Source organism: Petaurus breviceps, unplaced genomic scaffold (genome assembly GCF_028583685.1).
Source record: "Petaurus breviceps papuanus isolate PSGF00001 unplaced genomic scaffold, PetGlider_PUasm1.0 189, whole genome shotgun sequence".
NCBI lineage: Eukaryota > Metazoa > Chordata > Mammalia > Diprotodontia > Petauridae > Petaurus > Petaurus breviceps.
Genome location: NW_027185809.1, coordinates 766,572 through 785,917, shown reverse-complemented (window position 1 = coordinate 785,917; position 19,346 = coordinate 766,572). Strand labels below are relative to the sequence as shown.

The 19,346-nt window shown below is 37.0% G+C and overlaps 1 protein-coding gene, 1 non-coding gene and 2 pseudogenes across 6 annotated transcripts in view; 1 reads left to right on the top strand and 3 right to left on the bottom strand.

Moving 5' to 3' along the window:
• Positions 1–19,346, bottom strand: part of PRPF39 (pre-mRNA processing factor 39) — a 53,006-nt gene that overhangs the window by 9,296 nt on the left and 24,364 nt on the right. For all 5 annotated transcript variants that reach the window (XM_069091772.1, XM_069091771.1, XM_069091770.1 and 2 more), the window contains 7 exons: positions 7,312–7,479; positions 5,113–5,278; positions 4,481–4,588; positions 3,758–3,922; positions 3,318–3,444; positions 2,919–3,187; positions 1,282–1,466 (listed from right to left, as the gene is read on the bottom strand). In XM_069091772.1, coding sequence (XP_068947873.1) covers positions 1,282–1,466; positions 2,919–3,187; positions 3,318–3,444; positions 3,758–3,922; positions 4,481–4,588; positions 5,113–5,278; positions 7,312–7,479 — 1,188 coding nt within the window. The remainder of the gene's footprint in view (positions 1–1,281; positions 1,467–2,918; positions 3,188–3,317; positions 3,445–3,757; positions 3,923–4,480; positions 4,589–5,112; positions 5,279–7,311; positions 7,480–19,346) is intronic.
• On the bottom strand, positions 2,776–2,861 carry LOC138164515 (small nucleolar RNA SNORD127). Its single transcript, XR_011169096.1, has one exon. It is a non-coding gene; the product is annotated as a small nucleolar RNA SNORD127 (small nucleolar RNA).
• LOC138164184 (small ribosomal subunit protein RACK1-like) lies at positions 15,423–16,338 on the bottom strand (annotated as a pseudogene).
• On the top strand, positions 16,640–17,225 carry LOC138164186 (ubiquitin-ribosomal protein eS31 fusion protein-like; annotated as a pseudogene).

Sequence of the window (19,346 nt, the reverse complement as noted above, 5' to 3'; positions counted from 1 at the left end):
TTTTTGCAGGGCATAACTTGGAATTCCACTGGTATAGCTGGCAAGATAATTCCCTCTACCAATGAAAATCTATAAATGTTCTGTAATTCAGAAAGGGTACTAAGAGCTAAGTAACTTAACTTGCTTCAGGGTTATACAAAGATTCTCAGATCCAGAGCCCCTGAATCCCTGGGAACTCCAAGAGTTAGGATTTCATTTTAAGTGCGAAGAGTTCTTTATTTTAGTGCTGTATTTCCTTCCATCAAAATACCTTAGTTCCCATCCATTCCCACTGTCCCAAGTTCAGTCCAGGTTCCAATTGCTAATTACTCCCTTACTAGGAGGGCCTAAATATCATTAACTGTAGTTTTTCCTCACTACAACATTTTCTTTTATGTGGCTACATGATTTAGCTGTCACTCTCTCTGGTAGACACTTCCAGTGACTCCCCAGTGTCTTCAAATCTCTTAAATCTGATTTTAAAGAACTTACAATGAGTAAATGTGGCCACCACCCCCAACCAATTCAATCTTCCACTGACTGGCCAAACAAGTCCTTCGCTGTAGCTAGGCATGTTTCCTTAATGACCATAAAATTTAACCAAACTGATTTCTACCTCTTTTTAATATGGAATGACCTTCCTTCCTTTCCACCAAGCCCCTTCAAAATTCAACAAGGCTGACCAAGTATGTTGCTTTCCCTAACCCTTGTAGGATATGTAACCCTACCAGGACATTTTCTTAAATAGCAATGTGAGACAAAATATGTCAAAACTCTTGTATCATGTGTGTATTTACCCAACTTGGGGGCGGTTCCTTATATTGTATTGCTTTTTTATTTTCTCATGGCCTAAGAGGGATGAACAGAAGAGGCATTTAATTACTTATTTGTTTTGAGATTAGTTGCAATCCCCAAGGGGAAGATAATGAGAACTACCCAAACATTCTCATAAGGCTCCTCTTAGCCCTTAATACAGCCACATGAAATATTACACTTGCCCCCACCTTTGTTAATGTAAATACATACATAATCAAGTGATGACCTGGAGCTCTTTTTATTGGGTTATAAACCAAAATAATTTCTAGAAAACTTGAGCAAGAAAACTGACTTTCAGAAAATTAAAGATCCAGAACTTTAAGGAGAAAAAAAAACAAAATTACCATTGATACAATCCTTGGCTTTAGTGTGGAGGGTTTTTGATATTTAATTTAGAAGGGAAAATATTCACAACTACATAAACGGTTCAATATTTTTAGAAGTTCACTCATTCATCTTTCAAGCAAATAGCAGATTTAATCTTACTTGTTCACATCAGAACCAAAATCTTCTAGAAACTCCACTTTTCGCTGAGAAAATGTAATTTTCATTTTAATAGGCAATGAGCCATGTATAGCCTTGTCAAAACAGGTGAGGATATTGTCTTCATTTTGTCTGAGATCCCCACTGTATTCCATTTCAAGTAAGTTGAGGTATAACTTTGTGTTCTCCTGTTCAAAAAGACCAACAACATTAACTGCCTAAAATATAGAATTCAAAAGCATCCAACAATAATTTGAATAGTAATACTGTTATATAATATAAATACATTATAACAAAATTATATAAATACCCTATTAAAATCAAGGAGTAGGGAAAGGTCAAGAACACCTACATACACAGAAAATTCAGTACATACAAAGTAATGTCACGCAGAGCAGACTAGTCAAGAAGCAGGGGACTCAGAAAAGACTTGTGTATAAGAAGCGATGTTTGAGTAATATAAAATCAATCTTTTAACTACCAGGGAATAAATTTCTATTTTCTCCTTGAGGCAATTATTAAGGAGCCATGGGGGTTTACCAAATAGCAGATAAAATGGTAAGAGTAATGATTTTGGCACCAAGGCAGCTGTACAGACAATGTATTGGAGAGACAAGAGACTATAGGTAGAGAGAGTAATGACTACTGCCAATAGTCCAAGCATGAAGTGATGAGGGCCTGGACGGAAGCAGGAAAAAAACAAAACAAATCCCCATTCTCTAACTATGTATTCAAAATTATATAATGTAATAAAAATCACTCCAGGGCCGGCCAGGTAGCACAGCGAGCAAGAGCACCAGCCCCAGTGTTGGGATGACCTGGGGATCGAATCCCGGGCTCAGATACTCAGCACCACACCCAGAAATAACTGGCCATGTAACCTTGAACAAGTTACTTAACCCTGATTGCTTTAAAAAAATAAATAAAAATAAAAACTGCTCCATATAGAAAAATATAAATGTCAATATACAGTCATACTATATATTAGAAGTAACATTCTAAATACAAAAATCTATGGCTATTGCTACAATACATATATATTTTTTTAAACAAGTGTTTTCAAAGGTTGGGTTTTATTTTCTTCTTTTGCTTTTAAACAAAAAATTAGGATTTTGCTGTCAAATTACTAAAGAAGTTAATGTCCCACCCCTGGCTACACTTCCATTTTTATCTGTAACTGATTCCTCCACTCAGGAGGTGAATTAATATTAATTTATGACAAAGGCTATTGTGTGTGTTTGTATTTTAATACTAATCAGACCTCTAATTTTACTAATACAGGAAACTGCAGGTGAATAAATTCCCTCTATCCTACTAGAGATTGTGAAGTCTGCAGGGCAGCTGACAGCCCTGAAAGGTTATGTAACAAGGGTCACAGAACAAGAATGACTATGGTCTAAGTTCAGGCCTTCTCAACTCTAACATCAGCTCTCTAACCAATTAGATGATGCCTTCCCCTCCCTCTCTAATATTTGTTTGACAGTTAAAAACAAGAATTGGCAACATCAGCTTAGAGGGACTGGTGTCTTCATGTAGTAATAAAATATATTACATACAGACCAAACCTGTCATCACTGTTGCCAGTATGGTCAAGTATTTATTTGCCCATTTCAAAATCTGAAATACACAGAAACACATACTTTGTCTCTCTCAATGGCTTCCAAGAGCACTTTTCTTGATTTTGGAAGGTTCTTCTGTATCTTGAAAAGATGTCGGGCTAGTTTTATAGCATAAAACGAGGATTCATTATTTGATTTGGCATTCTTAACAGCATCCTGAAGCAAATGCTCAGCTTCTTCCATGTTTCCATGCCGTCGCTCTAAACTTACTCTTCTCAAACGAACCATGGCCAATCCTAGGACACATTCTTCAAATGTTCTTAGAATGCTCCTTGCTTCATTAATATTACCTAGAAATATCAAGTAAATATTCCATATTTTAAAAAAAAAACCCTTTCCTATAACCTTTCCATTCTTTTTTTTTTTTAATTTTTACTTTAAATTACAAATAAAATTTCAACTGATGTTGAAAATTCTTACCCTGCTGTTCTTCAAAAGCAGCCCATAGCATGTGAACCATGGGTTTCTTTGGAAGATGTATAGTACAAGCCCTGCTGTAGACATGTCTCACTCCTTCGATACTATGGTTTTCCATGTACTTGGCATACTACATACAGAAACAGAGTAAACACTGAATAATTTATGACTGAGTAGTCCATTAAATACATTTCAGAACAATAAAATTCTATTTTTAAACCCATTCAGCACCTTTATTGAACCACTAGACTAGTTTCTGTAAGGAAGGACGAAGAGAGGCAACGAGGTTGGCATATGCAGCAGTCAAATCTGGTTGCAAGCAGACCATCTCCTAATGCAACAGATATAGTTACATGAACAACATTCGACAGAGGCACAAAAAGGTTAGTCACTAGATCAATGTTTGTAATCTATTAAAATTCATTAGCATGTGATTTACTCACCTTAATCCAAAAGTCCTCATAGAGGGCACATGATATGACACATCTTTCAAAGAGAACTACAACACGCTCATGAGTCCCATTTTCAATTTCAAATTCTAAGTATTCTTTCCAATTTTTCAGTTGGGCCTTTTCCAATGGTTTCACATGGAAATAAGGTCTTTTAATCTGAAATTTAAAAAACAGCATGGCAGTGCAAAAACACTAATATTGTTCAACATAAAAATGTCAAATGTGAATTCAGTAATATAAATTAAATACTGGTCTACTGTCTAAAGAGGTTTCCTGCTCTAAAATTCTGTGGGGTTTTTTTTTATTTATATTCTCTGTACTTGGTATAATTGCCTATGAGGCACATTAACACATTCTAATGTAATAATTTAAAATATTAAGCTATTCTAGCTAGACATAATGAAATTTTTTTTTGAAACTACTCATGAACTCTTGGCTTTTCAGCATCATCTAATGATTATGATCTAGTTCAGCACGTACCAATTTATATAACTTTATGCAATATTCTAAGAACTCTAATAAAATCTTGATTGACTCATGGTACCTATTAGAATTCAAACAAATTATTTTAATGAGCTTTATATACAGGATAGATATTTCAGATAGGGAAACAAGTATACCATCTTTATTTCCTAAACAGGCACAAATATAAAAACATAAAACAATAAGTCAAGTTTCAATACATCATATGTATTTCAAAAAAAGGACACTTACGCCTTCTTCAAAGGTCCACCTTTTGCTAACCTCATGCTCATTGTAATTAAACATTTCTTGATGAATCTCAATGATTCTATGTCTCATGTTTTCTATTTCAGTGATTAGCTTAGGAGAGAAAAAAGGGGGGAGGTGAAGAAATTATAGCAGCATATCAACAGATTTCAACTTATACCAGCTTACATTGATCTCAGAATTATAAAGTTATACAACACTATTCGTTCTACCAGAGACAGTATCAATGTTAAAATTCACCCCTTACAGAATTTTCAGAAAACACTATTTTTGCATTTCTTCAAGTTTCTAGGTAGTAAGTACATTATCAAGAAATTCTTTTGCTGGTTATTTTTAAGAGGCAAAATTTATTTTCTATGTTAAATTAATACAAAATACTTGTTTCTATAAACAGATTACATAAATCACACTTAAATGTAAAAGTTGCAGCTGAGGAATTAGTCATTATTTGCCTTGAAGAGAACCGAAACACTTGTTATTAACATCATTTCACCTGCAAAATTAGAAGTGATTGGTAAAAGGATAGTTTATAATTCAATACATTATATCTGTAATGAAGAATCTGCAAAAATAGGGTTTATCATATACTAAGGGAAGAACTTTAACTTTTTAATTACCTTTGCTGGATCAGTTATATCTTCAATTCCAGAGGGTAAATCATCACCAGGGGGGCCATCATCACCACTGTGTCCATTTACAGAAGCCAGTTCTCTTCGTAGCTGAATAAATTGCTCACTAGTTAAAAGATCTCTAGGCAAGTTATTCTGTACATGTTCTTTAAACCTAGAACATACAATAATATATATAGTAAACATTTCTTAAGACTTGGCACATCTTATTCTTTTAGAGAAAATATACATTAACCTTTTAATTTTCAGAATTAAAAAAATGAGAAATAAAGTCTGATAAAACTTGAATGTATCAGAGGAATTTATTCAAAAAAAGAACCAGCATCAGAGATAAAAGCATAATGGTATAAATTAACACAAACACAAAACTGCATGAACAAAATTATGACTAAGATTTTTTAAAATATAAATCCTATAAATCAAATATAAATTTGATTTCATTTTGCTATATACTTTTAAAAATACTCAGATGGATCATTATCTCTCAATGGACTCTTTCTTTAAAGAGAATTGTTCAGGGTTGTCTAGGTGACGTGGTGAATAGAGCGCCTGCCCTGGAGTCAGGAGTACCTGAGTTCAAATGCGGCCTCAGACACTTAACACAAAAACTAGCCATGTGACCTAGGGCAAGTCACTTAATCCCAATTGCCCTACCATCCCCCCTCCAAAAAGAAAAAAAAAGATAAAGAGAGAGTATTGTTCAAGTCAGTTAAAGATTTTTTTAAAATTCATAAAGCTATTCATCTATTTATTAAATTCAGGAGATTCCCTGAGAAAAGACAATTAGAATAAATGTTTTTGTCCTATGCCCCCCCAAGTTAATATCAAGAAGAAAGCATAGACAATGGATTTGTATTACAAAATAAATCAATAATCAAAGTTACTGTACATAAATAGTTTGCGTCTGACTCTTCATTACCCTATCTGGGGTTTTCTTGGCAAAGTTCCTGGAGTAGTTCTTTCTTTCTCCAGTTCATTTTACAGATGAGGAAGTGAAGGCAAACAAAGTGAAGTTACCAGGATCACCCAGTTAGTGTCTGAAGCCAGATTTGAACTCAGGAAGACTAGTTTCCCGGGCTTTAGGCCCACTGGGCCACTAGCTAGCTGCCCATATAAATGCTACACATGCTTATAGAGAAACAGACACCTATGTGCACCCAGATGTGAATACTACTGAAAAATTTAGTTAAAGAAACTTATTTATTGTATAGATTCCTACCTAAAAAGCTTAATTTGACATTTACCATGAAGAATAGTTTTAATGAATCTAATTCTAATACCTATCTCTATAACTTCCTTGTTATGCTGACAAACATTCCCTTACAATGTTTTGATGATATCAACACTATAATTCTTCTGAATAAAAATTTCATATTATGGGTTCATTTAGAAAAATAGATAAAGCATTTGTTAAGTGTTTCCTATGTGCTTGATTCTCCACATTTGCCAGTCATAACACATTTCTTGGCCAGGGGAGGTGACCCAAAGAAGAGAAGGGAAAAAAAGAGAGAAGATACTTTGTGTGTATACAGAGACACATACAAATCTATACATACACTGTATGTACGCACGTGCGTATATACATATACAAATACCAGCACCAAAAGAGAAAAATTTGGATTCAATTCCTAGCTTCTTCACCACTCAGAACAATATTATCATAACATGTCTAGACCATGTTTTCTTCTTTGAAAAGTAAAAAAGAAGATTTTACAATCAATATACTCAGTTACTATCTTGAAAGTGCTTTTGACCAATTTAAAAAACAGGCACTATAATTAACGGATTTTTGAAAGTAAATTGTGCAAACTTATAATAGTGATTAAATAACACAGCCAAGACCCACACCAGGGTCTTCTGATTCAAAATCCAATATATCCACTGTAATACACTTGAAGGTACTATACAAAACATTCAGAAAGTACTTCTCACAACTAATTATTCTTTACCATTCATTCATTTATTTAGTTGTTTGTTTATTTATTGGGGTGGAGACAAGGGAATTGGGGTTAAGTGACTTGACCAAGGTCACCTGGCTAGTTTTTTTTTTTTTTTTAAGTGGCTGAGGCCGGATTTGAACTCAGGTCCTCCTGATTCCATGGCCAGTGCTCTATTCATTATGCCACCTAGCTGCCCCACAACCAAGTATTTTTAAAGCACCTTAAAATCCCTAGTTTTTCTACTTACCTCTGGAAATGATGACTATAGAGTTGTGTTGGAATACCAAGAATACGATCATATATAGTTGTAACCTCTCTCAGATTTCCCTGTTCATTTTCCCAGTTTATGTACATTTCCCATAATCTGTCAGATCGGAAATCTGTTCCTGCAGCTAAAACAGCATGCTCGAAAGTTCTGAAAAATTAAATTATTCCTAAAATTATCTGCAATGCAATGATCTTGCTAATATTTTACAATCTTATAATCCTAATATTATAATTAAATTTAACTAAATCTTATGTGACTAAAAAAAGTTAAAATTCCATGAAGAAAGTAATGTAATATAGAAATTATTCCTCAGATCAAGCACAAAACTACACACATTGTTTACACATTTAACTCAAAAGGAGACAAGTTGTAAACTGAAATGTGACACAAGCAAATGCACCTTTTGCGCAGAAGTAATTTTATCTTATTTATCATTGCACTTAGCACAAAGTATTGCACATTTAGGTACTTAATGTTGAATGAAGAAACTAATATAACTGAACAGAGAGTTCTCTAACATTGGATTTTAAAATTAAATATAAAAAAATGAAAAAGCACATAATCAAAGATACATAACATGACTGGAAAATTGCTAAGAAGTGTCACAAAAGCTATAAAACTCAGAATGAGCTAAGATCTGTAAAAAATACTAAAGACAGCACAGCTTTAGCTTGGACCCACAACATAGCAAGGTCCATGTTATACTAGGTTATAGAAAATTATCTTCATGACAAAAACCTGAAAGAGGTAACAGACATCATATAAGGACAGAAATTTAAGGCCAAGGAAGAGAAATAGTTAAAAAAAAAAAAAAGACCATGAATTCAAGTTATCAAGACTACATGAATTACATTAGAGCACTCTAAGACTATGAAATTGTGATCAGTCAGTAATCTTTGAGAAAATGCAACAGGAGACATGCTTTAAGTCTCAGTGAATTTTTTTTAAACACTCAATTTTTTACAAATATTCCCTCAATTTATCAGACATGAGAAAGAGGTACCTTTCTGAAAACTATAAACAATTAAGCTTGATGTCAGGTCATAGAGAGATTCTACAATACATATACAAATATATGACAATTTATTTATTGAAATTTTAACTCATTTTTAGTTTTTAACATTCACTTTTATAAGACTGAGTTTTAAATTTTCTCCCCCTCCTTTCCCTCCTCACTCCCTAACACTGCATGCAATCTGATGTAGGCTATCACATATGTACAATCATAGTAAATATATTTCCACACTAGTCATGTTGTAAGGAAGAACTGGAGCTAAAGAGAAAAAAGAGAGAAAATAGTAAACTTCGATCTGCATTCAGATTTTATCAGATCTCTTTCTGGTTGTGGATAGCACTTTCCAGCATGAGTCTTTTGGAATTGTCTTAGATCATTGCATTGCTGAGAAGAGCTAAATATATTAAAGTTGGTCATTGTACAATGTTTTGTTTCTATGTACATTTTTTTTTTTTGCTTTTTGGAGGGAGAATGCAGGCAACTGGGGTTAAGAGAATTGCTCAAGGTCACAAGGCTAGTAAATGTTAAGTGTCCGAAGTCAGATTTGAGCTCAGGTCCTCCTGACTCCAGGGCCGGGTGCTCTATCCACTGTGCCACCTACCGTGTTTCCCCGAAAATAAGACACTGTCTTATTAATTTTTTTTTGGACAGAAAAACACCAGAGGGTTTATTTTCAGGGGAGGGCTTATTTTAATAAACATTGACAGCAATTTTAATAAACAGGTAAATGTGAACAAAAAAATGTACCTTTATTCAATAAGCAAATCACTGGGGAAGAACAGGATGACGCGCTCACTGCTGCAGCTCTGACCGGATGCAGCTCAGAGCGCAGCGTGAGTTTCAGGGGGGGGGCGGTACATACAGAGGGTAATAGCACAGGGGATCACCTTCACTACAGTAGCAATCTCAATAGGGCTTATTTTAGAGGAATCTTACACAGTAAGGGGATGGCTTATTTTTGGGATAGGTCTTATTATCGGGGAAACACGGTAGCTGCCCCTCTACACATATTTTTGAAGAGACAGTTTGTGATCTAGAAAACAGATCATTAAGAACCAACATGGACTTACTAAAAGTAGTCATGCTAAACTAATCTAATTTCATTTTACAGTGGGATTACTGGCGGAATGGGTTAGGACAATGCCAAAAAAAATAATTTTTGCAAGGTATACCTACATAATAGATTTCTGTCTCTCATGTTAGAATGCAAAGACCTTTTAAGCAGGGATTATGCAATCCGTTATATTTGCATTTTCAGTGCCTAACACAATGCCTGACACCTAGTAGGAGCTTAATGCTTGTTGAATGCTTTAAACTCTCAAACAATATCATTCCAATTAGTATACTAAAGGAAAAAGTGCAAGTTGGTTAAACAATCACATCCAAAGGCTTAATGAATAGACATCAACTTAGAAGCATGTTTCTAATGTCAAACCATGAAGATCTGTACTTATATGATCAAAAAATTACAGGTAGAGAGTTGAAAGATACTTCAGAAGGTATCTAATCTAACATCATTATTTTATAAAGGAGGGAACTGAAGCCTAGGGACATTAGATGACTTGTGAAAGGTAACAGAGCCTTCAAATATTGTCAAAATCAAAAGTGTCTCAAATATCTGGATAAAGATACCTATAGTATGCTTATCAAGTATGTGACTAATACAAAGTTGAACTGGATATTCAATATAAGAATTAAGATCCAAAATTATCTAAATAAAATCTGGAACAATAAACTAAGACCAACAAGGTAGAATTTAACAGAAGTAGATGTTTGGATCTCCAAAATGCTTTACAAATATCTCATTTTATCCCCACAACTAGAAAGATAGGTGCTAATTATTGTCCTCATGTTACAAATAAGGAAACTGAAGAAAGAAAAATTTAAGGGGTTTGCCAAAGATCACAGATTTGAAAATAGGTCTTACTGATTGCAGGTCCAATGCTCAATACCCACCATAACATATAGTTGCCTTAAAAAGAAGTCAACTGCATAAAAACAAATGAAACTTGGCTCAATAGCTGTTCAAATAAAAAAGACCACAAGGTTTAAGCTAATAAACTACATACAAACCAATAGTTCAAAGAAATTTCAGGCTATCATTAACTAAAGTAGAGGGTCCACACATCAAAAAAGCTACTACCTCCACCATTATCTTTACTGAATTTAGAGTTATAGATTGTTTTTTTTAATTTTCAATTAAAAAAAAAAAACAAGAAAGATTCAATAGAAGGGCAACCAGAATGATGTAGAAACGAACTCATTTGAAGAAAACTTGAGGGAAATGGGGAATTTGGAAGGACAACTGTTGTAAAAAGGTCAATGGATTCTGATGTAGATCAAAGAACATTTTTTTTTTACTTTTTCTTTTCTGTTTTTTTACAACATGGGTAATATGTAAATATGCTTTGCATAACTGAACATTTATAATCTACATTATAATTGTAGGAGGGGGAGGGAAAGGAGAGAGGATTTGGAACTCAAAAATTTTTTTAAAAGAATGTTAAAAAATTGTTTTTTTAAACATATTTTACATATGTATAATTACATATAATTGCATTTTTTTTTTTAAAAAGAAAAGGATGTTTTCTAAGAAAGGGCAGACATTCTTTAGTTCAGGGGGAAGCAGAACTAGTGCAAATGAAGGGAAATTAAGGTAGATTTGGGTCAGCATAAGGAATAGTTATCCCAAAATTAAACAAGGCATCATATGAGATGCTATGAAACAATTATAATGAATAAATATGCAAAGAACCTTTTAACCAACATGGGTGAGTGTAGGGAATTCTGGTATGGGAATTCTTTCTACCCTCCTCTATGTATGCCTTATGCAGAGTCACACAGCTAATAAGTTTCAGAAGGGGAATGCAAACCCAGGTTTTTCTCACTACAAATCTATCATGACACAATGCCTGCCTATAACTGTATCTACATGAATTCAAATAATCAAATGGATCTATGGTCTCACTGAATCGGGAGTTCCCTCCAATAATACAGATGGAAACACATTATATTTAAATCTATAGATACATGTAGAAATGCATCTATAGATATGTATGTCTAATAGTATACAGTATGTCAGTGGGCAGATTGATATACATAGAGACACACATTTGCAATTATAACAACTGCATTCAGAGAGTTAACCAAAATAAATTCACTGCCACAACAAGGAGACCAAGAAAGCCTAGTCATCATGCATATGTCTTTATGCCAGATGGAGATAGCTGCTAAAAGAAACAATTAGACTGGGACATAAACTATTTTGCACAATCTTACTAAGAAGAATAATGGATAATTATGGGTAGTGCCAATCTATTAAAGCAGACAGAAACAGCTGAGAGTAAAACGACTTTAAAGAAAACTTTAAAATCTGAATTTAATAATACTGAAAAAAGGTAATCAAGAGAATAATAACAGTTACAAATCTATATCCATCTCTTCGTTTATACAAAATATTTCTGAGACTCTTTACATGAATTAAGGACATCCTAGATGAGGGTATCAGTAGAGAATAGCTGACTCACAACTTTACCAATGGATAAGTAATGAAGAGAATACAAGACTGCACATAATCACTGTGGTCATTTGCAGATTAAAAAAAGAAACAAACCCACAACATCCTTTACTGTGAAAGACTTTTACAGCAAGGTTCTCCCATAGGTGTGCCCACATCATTCATGCTTCCTTGAAAGATCTTCTAACAGAAACAAGCCTATTCAATAACCTTCTGGTCATAAACACCAAGACAAGGCATGAGAGACCGAAGATGTAGGCTTGCCCAAATTGTTCTGCAGTGTAGTGGAGGTGATGAGGCTGCGAGTCCCAAGGTGAAAAGGGATTCTCTGTGGATGGTGAGACTGTCTAGGTTTGCTCTGGCTTGCAGATGATATTGTGCTGATTGCATCAAGACCCAGAACACTGAAGAGAATCCTCAAAGGGACCTGGATTGACCATCCACACAGCAAGGACTAAGTGGATGAAGAATATCTATTGCCTAAACTCCAGCAAGCATTTGTTTGCACAACCTATGTAGCTCACCCACCACTGTGTGTCTGGGACACATCTGTGTTCAGATGGACGGAATTGATTGTGAGGAGGAGAGTAAGCTGCTCTACTGTTTTCTTGCCTTTGGAAAATCACAAAGTTCTTTTCATAAACCCAAGCCTCCCATGAAGGACAATACCAGCACTCTACCATTGTTGGCATATGGCAGCAAGACATGGAATACGACATTCACCGGAGAAGTAAAAATGAATATCAGTCACACAAAGGGTGTGAGTAGGTTGCAGTTTAGTCAGTGAAGAACTCTGAAGAACAGGAGTAAAAGGATGATTCTCAGGGAACTGAATGGCAGAAAGAAGATGGGCTAGTGATGTGGTAAAGGAATAACAGGTAGACACTCAGAGTGCTTCAGAGGTGTCCTCAGGATGTCAGGAGAAAGTGAAGAACTCTATATAGCACACTGAGTGCTCCCCCACATTGAACTTTCAGGAGAACATGAACAGCAGTTGTACATGACAGACAGGCATCGATTGACTACAATGTGCATTATTGAGGAGTTCCATATTGATGAAATCAGAGATCCATTTGAGGAAGTGTAATTAATACACACACCCCTCCATGTGGTGTATCATTTGTGCCTGAGACTTCTGCAGATTGCTTTTAAAAGGTAGGACTCATTAACCAAAACTAGAAATTTGACAATTTACCCCAGAAACATAACAGTGTATAAAGAGATGGACTTGGAAAGAGTATAACCTAGACTCAATTCCTCACTGTGGAACTATGGGAAAGTCACTTCATCATTTTCGCCCTTGGTAGTTTCATATGTAGAACCAAGATGGTAATAATAGCACCTACATCATATATAGGGTTATTCTATAGATCAAAGGGTAGGTAAATGCATGGGGAGACAGAGGATCTGAGAATACCCACCATGTATGCAGTTTCCTCAGAGACTGATGCCAGAACATCTTTCTATGTTCTACCAGTCCATCAGGGTTCTAATAGCAGAAGATAAAGTCAACTTCCTGTGGTTAAGAGGAACTAGACAGGGGATAGTATGGAGGCTCTAAGCTTAAAAAGTGACCCAAGCACTGAGGGAAACCTAGAGAGTCCTTGTCCCAGGCCAGGGCTGTTGAAGAGCAGACAAAATTATAACAGAATTCAAGTAAAGGGACAAAAGGATTAGAATCTCGAGGGAAATAGTGGGGGAAAAGTGTGAAGGAAAGAAAATCAGTAGTACCCAATTTCAAATCATAAAAACTATTTTATGCTCCTTAAAAAATAGACAACTTCATCAACAGAAGTCATATGAAATAGTGCCTTGGGGGCAGAGCCAAAATGGCGGAGTAGAAGCATGACCTCCAAGCTGAGCCGGCTTCCACCTTCCTCAATGAATGTAAAAGGGGGCTCTGAACAAACTTTGGAGCTGCAGAACCCACAAAATGACACAGAGAAGCTAACCTCCCTCTGAGGACAGCCTGAGAGGCATTGGCCAGTGCAGCACTCTGGGAGCCAAGCCCAGGCCCTCTCGAGCCAGAGATTTTAGCCCCAGGGCGGGTCTGACCAGCTGCGGGCAAGAGGGACTCCAGATAAGCAACAGCTGTGGCCCTTGCCAGAATTATCAACACACAGATGCTAACTAAGGACAAAGTGAGAGGTCAGTGCAGTCTGGACTTTGGGACCCAGTAAGAGGGAATACATTGGCTTTTGCCCCGGGGCAAGCAGCCAGCACCGCATGGCAGCTTCAGGTCCTGGCCTGCACAGTGTAGGGGGACCAAAGGATCAGTCTGAGGGGTAATCGCTCTTGCTTTAACCTGCTTGGATTTGGATTGCAGTCTAGGGTGGAGGTCCTGGGGTGTGTGTCCAGCTTGCCAGAGCATGTGGAGGTCTCAGAGAGGGCACCCATCTAATACCTCTGGCAGCTGAGAAATCCCCAGTGTTTGGGATGAAAGCTCCCCTGTCTGGTGGCAGAGTCCTACTGTGGCAAAAAGCCCAGGGGTCAAGTGACTGAATGGCAACATGACCAGGCAAAGGAAACAAAGCAGACATAAGATTCCAATATTATTGACTCCTATTTTGGGGACAAAAAGGAGCAAAGCATGGAACAGGAGGAAGACAGGGAAGTCAGAACTCCTGCACCAAAAGCTTCAAAGGAAAATATGAGCTGATTACAGGCCAAAGAGGACCTTAAGAAGCAGATAAGAGAAGTAGAGGAAAAATTGGGAAGAGAAATGAAAACGATGTAAGAAAATTACGAAATGAAAGTCAACAGCCTGACGAAGGAAAATACTACCTTAAAAAAAAAGACTAACTCAAATGGCAAAAGAGGCTCAAAAAGGCAATGAGGAGAAGAATGCCTTAAAAAGCCAAATTTGCCAGATGGAAAAAGAATCTCAAAAGCTCACTGAGGAGAACCATTTCTTCAGAACTAGACTGCAGCAAATGGAAGCTAATGACTTTATGAAAAATCAAGATGCTATTAAACAGATCCAAACAAACGAAAGAATAGAAGGCAATGTGAAATATCTCATGGGAAAAACCACTGACCTGGAAAATAGATCCAGGAGAGATCATTTTAAAAATTATTGGACTACCTGAAAGCCATGATCAAAGTAAGAACCTAGAAATCATGCTCCAAGAAATTCTCAAGGAAAATTTCCCTGATGTTTTAGAACCAGAAGGCAAAATAGAGGTTGAAAGAATCCACCCATCACCTCCTGAAAAAGATCCCCAAAAGAAAACTCCTAGGAATATTATAGCCAGGTTCCAGAATTCCCAGATTAAGGAGAGAATATTACAAGCAGCCAGGAAGAAACAATTTGAATATTGTGGAAACACAATCAGGATAACTCAGGATCTGGCAGCTTCTACACTGAGGGATCGAAGGGCTTGGAATATGATATTCCGGAGGTCAAAGGATCTGGTATTAAAACCAAGAATCACGTACCCAGCAAAACTGAGTATCATGTTTCAGGGGAAAATATGGTCATTCAGTGGAATAGAGGACTTTCAAGCATTCTTTTTTTTCCAAAAGGCAGAAATTAAGGTCTTTATTTCAAAATCTGAGTTATGGTTGACCCCTTTACTGAGTGCCAATGGTCACCTGCCACACCCATACCAAGTTGTCTGTGTATCCAGCAAAAAGAGTCTGGCCATCAGCAGACCAGGCTAAGGAAATACATTGGGGAGGCTCAGCCTTGCTGCTGGTGCTAATCACTTCTTGCTTAAGCTCATCCACAATGATTTTGCCCTCTGGGTCCCAGATGCTGGGCCCAGTGGCAGCAAAGAGCCAGTAGCGATTGGGGCTGAAGCAGAGGGCATTAATTATGTCACCACCATCCAGAGTATAGAGGTGCTTACCCTCATTGAGGTCCCACAGCATGGCCTGACCATCCTTGCCTCCAGAGGCACAAAAAGAGCCATCAGGAGAAACTGTAACTGTGTTTAGGTAGTAGCCTGTGTGGCCAGTGTGGTTTGTCTTCAGTTTGCAGTTGGCCAAGTTCCAGACCTTGACCAGCTTGTCCCAGCCAGAGGAGACAATGATGGGGTTGTTGCTATTGGGTGAAAAATGGACACAGAACACCCACTCTGAGTGGCTCTCATCCTGCACAGTGTATTTACAGACACCCAGGGTGTTCCACAGCTTGATAGTCTTATCCTGGGAACCAGAGACAATCTGATGGTTGTCTAAAGAGAAGGCTAAACTCAGCACATCCTTCGTGTGACCAACAAAGTGCCTGGTGGTAGTGCCAGTTGTAAGATCCCACAGTCTTAGTGTGCCATCCCAGGAGAGGAAATGACCACATCACTAACAAAATGTGAGTGACCCCTGAGGGCCCGCTGGGGGATCCCATAGTTTGTTCTCATCTCTGGTAAGCTTCCACATGATAATGGTCTTATCTCGGGAAGGGAGTCGTGGCGATCTGGGTCACCCAGCCATTGTGGCCTTTAAGGGTACCCCAAAGGGTCATCTGTTCAGTCATGATGATGAGACTTCGCTGGATCGCTCCAGGAAGAAGGATGGATCCATATTACATGGAGAGAGACCAGCCGGCCCTACTTCACGCCAGCCACCCAGCAAGAAAAGCTCTTTCAAGCATTCTTGATGAAAAAAAAAAAAAAAAAAACCAGAGCTGAATAGAAAATTTGACATTCAGATACAAGAAGCAAGAGAAGCATGAGAAGGTAAACAAGGAAAAGAAATCATAAGAAACTTATCAAAGTTGAACTATTAACATTCCTACATGGAAAAACAATAATTGTACTGATGAAACTTTTCTCAGTATGAAAATAGTTGGGCTTTGCGCTCTGTGGCAAAGTCTCATTGCTTCCCACCTGCTGCCTTTGACCATCCCTTTTACCTTTCCTCTGTCCTCAGGTGGACCCAGTGCCACGATGCAGATTTTCGTGAAGACTTTGATGGGGAAGACCATCACCCTTGAGGTTGAACCGTCCAATACTATTGAAAATGTCAAGGCCAAGATAAGATAAGAAAGGCATTCCACCTGATCGACAAAGATTGATTTTTGCGGGCAAGCAACTGAAAGATGGACGTACTTTGTCTGACTACAACATTCAGAAGAAATCTACCCTTCATCCTGTTCTGAGGCTTCATGGTGGTGCCAAGAAGAAAAAGAAGTCTTACACCACTCCCCAAAAAAACAAGCATAAGAGAAAGAAGGTTAAGCTTGCTGTTCTGAAATACTATAAGGCTGATGAGAATGGCAAGATTAGCCGCCTTCGACGAGAGTGCCCTTCTGATGAATGTGGTGCTGGAGTCTTTATGGCTAGTCATTTTGACAGACATTATTGTGGCAAATGTTGTCTAACCTACTGCTTCAACAAGGCAGAAGACAAGTAAATGTGTATGTGTTAATAAAAAAAGTCAACTATTAAAAAAATAGTTGAAGGGAATAGAAATATATATATGTCTATATATAAGGGTATATAGGCATATGAATACACATGTGAATGTGTGTATATATGTTTACAGGTGTACATAGATAGAGGGCACAGGACCAATTTAACAGGAAGGGATGATACTTAAAAGGTGAAATTAAGAGGTGAGAGAGGAATATAATGAGAGGAGAGTTCTTAAACAAAATTGATAAAAAAGATCCTAAGACAAACTGGACAATTTTGATTACATAAAAATTAAAAAGCTTTTGTAAAAACAAAATCAATGCAATTAGAATTAAGGCAGAAAATTTCTCTAATAGAGGTCTAATATGCACGATATAGCTATATCTATAATACATACATAAATACACACAGAAATATAAATATACAAATCTTAATACCAGTACAAATATAAAACAAGAGCACTCCTACATAGAGCATAGAAGTAAAGATCTAAAACTGAAAGACATCACATTTTATCTACTGCCAACTTCCTCATTTTGCCAAGGGAGATTACAACCCTACCCAAGAAAAATGCTTAGGTTACAAACAAGCAATTTCACTTATAAAAATTATAAGTTTATTTTAAAAATTTCTTAACTTAAACAAGAATCCAAAAACCACCCAGTTCATATATGATGCAGAAAAGAGAAAGGATTGTATGTAAAACAGCTCATCCTGAGTACATACAACTTGTTCCTTTCAAAACTGTGCTTCCTTCTCAACTTTATTCAAAGAGCCAGATGCCAAAAGAAGAAATTCAAGCTCAAAGCCACATGAAAAAAAGTCTCCAAATAACTAGTAAGAACTACAAATTCAAACAATGTTTTGGTTCCGCCTCACACTCAGATGGGCAAAAAAGGAAAATGACAATAGACAGCTATTGAGAACTAGCATAAAACACCACTGGTGAAGCCATGTGCAAACTGGTCCCTCCATTCATTCTGTAAAGCAATTTGCAACTACATCTAAAAGTCACAAAACTATGAATGTGAAACTTTCAACACAACAATAAATGAATACTAGACATACACCAAAGCTTGAATAGACTCACACATACATTTACAGTAGCATTCTCTGTTGTGGCAGAGAAACAAAAGAGGTGCCAAAGAATTAGGGAATGGCTAAACAAACCATAGTATATAAAGATAATAAACTGAGGAAAAACCCAGGGTACCTTATACTTTATCAATATCTTATTTGAAACTCATAACCCTGGAAGGCAGGCCTTATTAAGATCCCCATTTCACAGATGAGGAATATAAAGCAAAGAGCATTTAAGTCCCTTGCCCAGCGTCATATAGTCAGTCAATAAGCATTTGTTAGATCATGGATGGGGAACCTGTGGCCTTCTAGGTCCTTAGGGGCAGCCTTTTGACTGAGTGCAAAAGTTTTATAAACCAAATCCTTTTATTAAGTGGATATGTTTGGATACAGCCATAGTGCACTTGAGGACCTACAGGGGCAAATGTAGCCTCAAGATCTCAGGCTCCCCCACCCCTATGTTAGACGCCTGCAACATACTAAGTACTGTGTTAAGTGCTGGGGACATAAAGGAAGGCAAAAAGAATCTTTGATCTGAAGCAGCTCATGGTGTAATGGGGGAGACAACATGCAAACTACTATGTACAAATAAGATTTATACAGGATAAATTGGAGATAATTGACAAAGGGAAGGCACTAGAAAACCTTAAATGTTAGCTAGTAACAGTAACAATAATAATGATGATGACACTGTCCTGGAAGGACTTTCCCTTTTTTCCTCATTCCAATCACTCAAGTCCTTAGCCCTGTTATGAAGTACTATAACCCTTATTCAAACTTCATACACCAGCACCCTACCTACATGCCTCATCTACCTGTCCTACCGTGTTTCCCCGATAATAAGACACTGTCTTATTATTATTTTTTTGGAAAGAAAAACACCAGAGGGCTTATTTTCAGGGGAGGGCTTATGTTGACCTGCCTCAGCTCTCCTCCGCGGCACTGCTCTCAATGGCGCCAGCAAGCAAATCACTGGGGAAGAACAGGATGACGCACTCACTGCGGCAGCTCTGATTGGATGCAGCTCAGAGCGCGGCGTGCTTTTCGG